This window comes from Galeopterus variegatus, unplaced genomic scaffold, assembly GCF_000696425.1.
Source record: "Galeopterus variegatus unplaced genomic scaffold, G_variegatus-3.0.2 Scaffold122, whole genome shotgun sequence".
Lineage (NCBI taxonomy): Eukaryota > Metazoa > Chordata > Mammalia > Dermoptera > Cynocephalidae > Galeopterus > Galeopterus variegatus.
In genome coordinates this window covers 79,819-88,364 of record NW_007726233.1, presented here as the reverse complement: position 1 = coordinate 88,364, position 8,546 = coordinate 79,819, and the positions used below count along the sequence as shown (strand labels likewise).

The 8,546-nt window shown below is 41.9% G+C and overlaps 1 protein-coding gene across 1 annotated transcript in view; it reads left to right on the top strand.

Moving 5' to 3' along the window:
- Positions 1–8,546, top strand: part of C8A (complement component 8, alpha polypeptide) — a 60,799-nt gene that overhangs the window by 10,202 nt on the left and 42,051 nt on the right. Inside the window, 2 exon segments of the mRNA XM_008588153.1 lie at positions 2,881–3,070; positions 5,342–5,542. Of these exon segments, the coding sequence (XP_008586375.1) occupies positions 2,881–3,070; positions 5,342–5,542 (391 nt within the window).

Here is an 8,546-nt window from a genome sequence, read left to right as displayed (position 1 = left end):
TGCTTCACCCCCACTGAACACTGAGACCAGTAGAATGGCCCCACCTCTACTCCAGATGGTGCTTCTGTATCTCAAGATCTCAGAGACTTTTCATGGTATCTTATTTTATTGTAATTCAAGCATTTCTCAGTTTAAAGTGCTTCACCCCCACTGAACACTGAGACCAGTAGAATGGCCCCACCTCTACTCCAGATGGTGTTTCTGTATCTCAAGATCTCAGAGACTTTTCATGGTATCTTATTTTATTGTAATTCAAGCATTTCTCAGTTTAAATTATTATTATTATTAGAGAAGTAATACATATTCAAGATAAAAATTGAGAGTCTCCTTAACCTTTCCCTACCTGTATCCCACCCAATTACCCTCTCTCTCTTCCCTCCCTACCACTGACCCCTGTTAATAGATTGGTGTAGATACTTCCAGATCATGTAAAAAATGCACTGACAACATACATTGCATGGAAAATATATGTGCATTGTGCATTATAGACATAGGTATATTTCAAATGAATGTGATCATGCTATACATATTGCTTATAACTTGCTTTTTCACTTAATGACACATTTTGGAGATTTCTTCCTATATTTTCTATCTCATTTTAATAAGCATGGTAAAATGTTCTATAACAGGGGTCAGCAAACTATGGCCTGAAGCCAAATTTAGCCTGCTGTTTTTATAAATAAATTTTTATTGGAACACAGCTTTGCCCTACAATGGCAGAGTTGAGTCGTTGCAGCACAGCCCTATGGCTTGCAAAGCCTAAAATATTCACTACCTGACCCTTTATTTAAAAAGTTTGATGACTATTCTATAGTATAATTATGTGATCATTTATTTGACTACTTCTCATTGAAAGATACTTAGATTTTTTCCCCCATTTTTTCCTCTTATAAACAATGCTGCAATGAAGATCTTTGTACACATATTTTTGTATACATGTGAGAATATATCTGGATAGTAGATTTCCGAAAAGTAGAACTTCTCTGCGTATGCCTTTTCATTTCACTGGGGCTTTTGCAACCAACTTTTCCAAATATATGTAAGCTTTATTTATGCTTAGAAGTTATAGTACAATCTTAGGGCTTATTGTTCCTTTGAGTTTTTGTTTAGTCTGTTAGAGTTGCTGTATTTGCAAGCTACAGGCAGAAACGTGTTCAGTGCGTGGAAAGATAGAAACTGTAGGGACGCTGTTTTAGGGAAGGTCACAGATTTTACTGTCAAAAAAATCTAGGAAAAAATCCAGCTGTGACTATAGGCAAGTTACTTAATTTTCCTGAGCTTCAATTTCTGCATTTGCAAAATTGTCATGAGGTTGAAAGCTAATGTATGCTAAATGTCTAGTAGAGTGTGTATTCAATTAATCACAGCTATTGTTACATCACTTCCACTAATATGAAGAAAGAGATGAAGATAGGAAGAGAAGAAGGAAGTTAACATACATTGAATCTCTACTATATATGCCAGCTGCTCTATAATTATCCATTCATTCCTTCGAGGTAGGTTTTATTTACAGTTTATTCCCTGCTCCTTTTCTGCCTTTGTGCCTTTTCACCGAGGTCATAAACAGTCATGACAAATGCTATGCCAGAGGTAATTACTGAATGCCATGGGAAGATAGATGAGGGAATGACTCAAAGGCCATAGAGAGGAGGCAACGTTTGAGCTGGGTCTTAAAGGCTCAATAGGAGCTTGAGAGACAGAGATGAGCAATGATTTTATCATTTATAACATAACAGGCTTTAATTGTCAGCTCTTAGAACCCTTAACCAACTCTAATGTTTTTTCTCTAACTTTCCCATTTTAGAAAATTAAAGCCATATTTCACCTCCTTGACATTATTTTACCTAAGAATGGTGAAACAGTCCATGTCCTAAAGCATAGAACCTGAGCAAATAGAATTTAAATACTCCAGAGAAGGAAATAGGGGAAAATATTTCTGGAGAGGTATTAGGCTAGGGAAAAGTAAGTATCATTTGTGGAGTGCCTACTATGTGCTATCAACTTTACTTCTGCTGTAATACTCTCATTTAGACTTCACAGAAACCATGAGAGGTACGTATTATTGTGTCTGTTCTTCAAATGAAGACAATGAACTTCAGAGAGCTACTAGGATGTGTCCAGAGTCACACAGCTACTAAGTGGCAAAGCAGAAATTAAACAGGAGTCTCTTCCTGACTTTCAAACTGTGTCCCCTCCAACATCTCATGCTGCCTGGAAGATAGGGGCCTTTCTGAAGATTAGATTCTCAACCTTAGCACCATGAGTTAGAGCCAATATTTCAAACTTATTATTTTTAGCAGCACAGCCCTTTTCTGAAGTATGCTAACAGTAACAACAATAGCAATGTCTATTCAGTACTTAATATATGCTAAGCAGTTATAACTCCTTTACATGTTTTTTAACTCATATTTAACTTATGAGGGTGATAGTATTATTAACTGAGTTTTACAAATGACTATACTAGGGCACAGAGAGGTTAAATGATTTGCCTGAAGTCACACAGTTAGATTGGCAGAGCTGAGAAATGGGCCCAGACTATCTGGTTCCTATGCTCGGATTCATGGTAATTATGTATATTCCTCTCTAACTTATTCAACAAATATTTAGGGGTGCCTCCTGTGAGGGAGCACTGTTCTAGGTGCTGAATTGGGCTGTCTGGATATTCTGGTTAAAGGGAAACTTGGGACCCAGGCCCAGCCCGTTAGTCTCTCAGTGTTACCCGAAGTGACCCGTAAGGTGCTTCGAGGAACCCTAGGGCCCCACAGAACACAGCTTGAGAAACCACTGCTTGACCTACCAGCTACAACGTCTTCCAGAGGATATTTTATGGTATCGTCGCCTTTCCATAGCTCTCTCCCAGAAGTTGTCTTTTCAATTTAGGTACAATATCCTGACCCAGGAAGAAGCTCAGAGTGTGTACGATGCCAAGTATTATGGGGGCTGGTGTGAGACGGTGTACAACGGGAAATGGAGGGAGCTTTGGTACGACCCCACCTGTGAGCATCTCTACTATAGAGATGATGAGAAGTACTTTCAGAAACCCTACAACTTCCTGAAGTACCACTTTTCAGTGAGTCTGAACAGGGACATTCCCAGGCCACTGTTGTGTGGGTGGCAGCGAGGAAGAGGCCTGTTGGTGGCGATGCTGTGCTCTGGAGGCTTCTGTTTGCTGCAGAGCTTACTGGTGGCTGAAGGCCCCCTTCCACCTGCCCCACACACGCTCAGAGTTGAAGGGCGCTGAGAGGCAAGGCCAGTGAGAGGCATGACGTAAGTGTGGCCCCCCCACCTGTTAAATCTCGGCTCCATTCCAAAATCGGCAACATAGAGCTGGGCCCTGTTCTCTGGGCTGCTAGTCAGAAGACCTGTTTCCAACTTGTGGCTCTGTTAGATTATAACTGTATAAAACTTTGAGCAGCTTACTGTCCCTCCGTGGGCCCAGTTTCCTAATCCGTAAAGTGGGGGGCACGGTGGGGCATAGCTGGGCTGCGTTCTGAGACCTGTGTCCTTGCTTCATCAAGATCGGTTCATGCTGATTCTTTTCATATCTTGGTTATTTGTATACGATTTTGTTTGAAGAAAGGATTCTTCTTTTCAAAGTGCTCGTGAATTGCTGATGATCCCGAAGACTCTCTCCATCTCTAAAATTCTGAGGTCTCCTGGTCACTTGCAGCATCACATATCTCACGGTCACTTCCAGAGCCTGTTTGTGGCCATTCATTTCTTTACCCTTCATCCTTTGGGTGAGGTATTCACACAGCAAACTTCACTGAATGCTTATCATGTGTCAGATCTACTTCCACATGAATTCTCCCATTTAATCCTTACAACACGATGTGATAGATATTATTATTGTCTCATTATATACATATATATATATATAGATAGATATATACATACATACATACACACACACATATATAAAGACCTAAAGGGATAAAGTGTCAGTCTGAAGCTGTACTGAAGTAGGTGGTAGAGACAAGATTCAAACCCAGATCTGTCTGAACCATCATTTAGAATAGGGGATCAAGGGCCGGCCCGGTGGTGCACTGCTACAGTGCGCCGCTTGGGAAGCGCGGCGCGGGTTCGGATCCCACATACAGACCGGTTCCCGCTCACTGGCTGAGCGAGGTGTGGGCACAGCGCCGAGGGTTGCAATCCCGTTGCCGGTCCCGGTCCGGTACGGGCGCGACACTGAGGGTTGCGATCCGTTGCCGGACACGAAAAAAGACAAAAAGGAGAAAAAAAAAAAAAAAGAATAGGGGGACACGAAAAAAGACAAAAAGGAAAAAAAAAAAAAAGAATAGGAGATCAATTATACACATGACATCTATACAATCATACACATTATATCTACAGAGAGAGATGGTAGGATCCCAGGATTCTGAACAATTATCTAGTCACAACTTCCCATCCCCCAAGTTTCTCAAGAGAAAAATATTGGCAGAGGTTAAGGCCAGGCTTATGGGGTATGTTTTTAAGAAGTTTTCTCCCCAACCCCATGCCCATCTCTACCCCATATCAGGCCTCTCTATGGTTAGCCAAGCTGGAAAGCACAGATGACACCATTTTCCTCATCTTGAGGAGGGCCTAGGGCGTATATGTCAGGCATGATAGGCTAGGCCATGCTGTGGGAACAAAACATTCTCCATGCTCTGTGGCTGGAAGCAGCAACACCTTACTTATGCTGCTTGTCCATCCTGAGGTGGAAAGGCATCTCTGTCATCACAGACACTCAGGGACTCAACAAATGGGGCTTCATTTCAACACACGCTCTCACAGTTGCAGAGCAAACTCTTTGTAGGCTCTTAAGACGTGCTTCAGTGGCTCCAGCAAGGCACAAGACCATGCCTCAGTACAAGTCAGCAGAGTGATGCAACCCTGTTGTGTGCCTGGAATGAATGGAACATTTGTGGGCAGCACGAAAGCATACCACTGCCTAGGACAGTCATATAATCTGCATAGCTTCCTTTACCCCTTTCCTCCCAGGGTCATGCTCAGATGTGGCTTTATGTATCTCACCATTGCAGAGGCAAGCAGCCTTCTGTCCAGGAAAGATAAGCAAGCCACAAAGAAATCCATGCTCAGAACAAAAGGCACGTATTAGAATTGTGTGTGTGGTGTAAATAAATATTTTAGCAGTACCACTAAACACTACACTGCTGTCTTTTCTGTATTTTAGTGAGTATCAATCTAATGCCTGGATTAGCCCTTTAAAAGAATTTCTTACAATAATCTAAAATTTTAGATATTTTATAAAGCAAAGATTTAAATATTAAATATGAATTGAAAAATAGCTCTATGTGCACAAAGCTAACATCTATTTGTTTTTGTTTTTTTTCAGGCCCGGGAAGATACTGGAATCTCCTTGGAGTTGTACGATGATGGAAATGACCTTCTTTCTAAAGTAAAAAATGACAAGTCTATGTCAACTGGAATGACCATTGGCATAGGCCCCACAGGCAAACCTGCAGTGGTGGATCTGGGTGTGTCCAGGTCAGAAGACACTTCCTTGTTGAATAAGTTAAGCAAGTATAATGAGAAGGTATTAAGAAACACTGCCAGTGTCTTGCAGTATTCCATAATCTATGTTGAACGTGTATTACTTAATTGCATTAAAAAGTACAGTAGTAATTGAACCTTAATTTGCTTGTGTAATTGGAAATGGCTGATCAGTGGTAATCATGCTTGTTTTTCTTACTAGGTTTTGTACACAGAATCATCACAAAGGGAATAAAATAGAACGATAAGATTAGAACTCTTATCACTTCACCCCTTCCCATCCTTTTGCACGGTTACGTGGGGCATATAGGGAAATATGTAGAATAGTAATGTGTTAACGAGAAACAGCAAGGGGGCCAGTGCAAGCTGGTAAAATCTGACCTTGAAGAATTCTAAAGCAAGCCTCACTTTTCTCAATAGATAAGAGGGCTGGCATCCTCCATAAATCTTTCATTTATCCATCAAGCATTCACCCCTAAGTGCCTGTTATCCTGAGGTATCAGGAAATGCTTTCTTGAGGAAGGGCCACCCATCTAAGCTGAGATCTAATGACTAGTACAAGTTGCCCGGACAAGGGGAGACAGAGGTTGACAGAGAGTATTCTGGGCATGGGAATCAGCATGTGCAAAGGCCTGGAGATGAGAGAATGCTGCACACAAATGTGAAATTGAAAATACTTCAGGTGGCTGAAGCACAGGGTGGGAAGGGGAAGAGGGGAGTGATGAGGGTGGAGAGGTAGCCAAGGGACAGAGAAATATTTATTGAATTGGTTAGAAGTATACCAAGTAGTCTCAATAACATTGATACCAAGACTATGGATATACTTGGGGTTCAAAAAATTATCTTGGACAATGAAAATACAGTTATAAAAATTAATTTATTCAACAAACATAAATTGAGTTCTGGAGCTTTGCAAAAATTACATTGATCTGAAGGGGAAGTATCATTCTGAGGTCTGGTTGTAACATGTTAATATGTACTTTTCTCAAAGCAGGTGTCCTCTTCAAAATGTCATTATCACTTTGAATTAAGGTTTATACTACTTGGAAGTAATAATGCCCATAGATGGCTGTTTTCCTTTAAAACAAATCCAACAGCCCCCTGATGCTATCTTTTACTTATTATATGAAGATCCTACTTTTCTTCATTACTTAATAGTACAAGATTACCACTGGAATGTGATGGATTTTGGACGTGACCAGCGCTATTGTGCACACAATAAGCACAAAATAGCTGCCGGCTTTGTCTTCCATTCCAGCACCAAACCCCTCCCCCCCCTCCTTTTACAAGAAGCCTCCTGACTTAAACAGAAACACTTTTGCTTCTGCAAGGGTGCAATTCTCCACCCTGGTTGCCTAGTNTGAGGGTGGAGAGGTAGCCAAGGGACAGAGAAATATTTATTGAATTGGTTAGAAGTATACCCAAAAGTCTCAATAACATTGATACCAAGACTATGGATATACTTGGGGTTCAAAAAATTATCTTGGACAATGAAAATACAATTATAAAAATTAATTTATTCAACAAACATAAATTGAGTTCTGGAGCTTTGCAAAAATTACATTGATCTGAAGGGAAAGTATCATTCTGAGGTCTGGTTGTAACATGTTAATATGTACTTTTCTCAAAGCAGGTGTCCTCTTCAAAATGTCATTATCACTTTGAATTAAGGTTTATACTACTTGGAAGTAATAATGCCCATAGATGGCTGTTTTCCTTTAAAACAAATCCAACAGCCCCCTGATGCTATCTTTTACTTATTATATGAGGATCCTACTTTTCTTCATTACTTAATAGTACAAGATTACCACTGGAATGTGATGGATTTTGGACGTGACCGGCACCATTGTGCACACAATAAGCACAAAATAGCCACCAACCTTATCTTCCACTCCAGCACCAAACCCCTCCCCCTCTTCCCTTTACAAGAAGCCTCCCGACTTAAACAGAAACACTTTTGCTTCTGCAAGGGTGCAATTCTCCACCCTGGTTGCCTAGTTTCCACATTAGCATAATGTCCCTCCTTGATGGTATCAGCCAGCCCTTGGTGCCCTATATAAGCTCTACCACCCCTGCACCTGGTTCTGCCTTCCATTTTGAGGGCAGCCCTGGGCTGCCTGTCACTTTGAGTGAAGCCCGGGAGATTCTTTTCCTTTAATAAAAGTTTGAAAAGTACTTGGAGTCTCAGCTCACTTTCCTTCATTATGGTGCCGAAACCCAGGAAGGGTTTTGGCCAACATTGTTGGATGATCCCCTCTCTCTTGGGGTGATTAGCCCTCAGCCACCCTTCCCGGACCCTGCCAAACTGGGTACACTCAGGAATCTCTCCTTTTGCCATTTTAGACCAAAGCATCCAACGTTGGCCTCAATTCAGGGTGAGTCAGTGGGTCTGTCCTGCCTACTTCTACAAGTTCCCCTGAATACTTGCTATGACTCCAGTCTCTATGAAGCCCAAACGCCTGGCCGAGGGAACTTTTCTCATGCCCCCCAGCTATTGGAGGATGCTCCATTAGCTGGTCGGTGGCTTCTCGCTCAAAAAGAAGATGCACACCAAGGAGGATGCTCCTTGGCAGCATTCTTCTTCTACCAGGACTGCCTGTTCCCTTTCTCACCCTCTACATGGGATCCCCACAATCCAAATCTCTGCTCTCTACTGTACTCCACACTCTATGCCTCTGGGCCATCTCCTGGCCAATTTCTTGGCCTCCAGGGAAGCATTAAAACTCGAATGCCTCATTAAATGGATCCCAATGGCCACAAGAGGCCACTCTCAATTTAGATACTCACTGAAGGGGCAAGACGGAGAGATTCCTTTATGTTCAGGCCTTCTTCCATCTCTGAACGCATTCTTCTCTCTGTCAAAACTGTCCTACATCTCAAATTCTCCTAGCTCATGCTCGACCTCCCCTTCCAGACTTGGATCAATCCTCTGATCTGTCAGACTACTCTGCTACCCGTGCGGGCCACCTTGACTACCTCTGTATGCTCCAAATCCTTCACCAGCCCCTCCACATTTCCCTCTCTTCCCTCTATCTGGTCTCGAGATG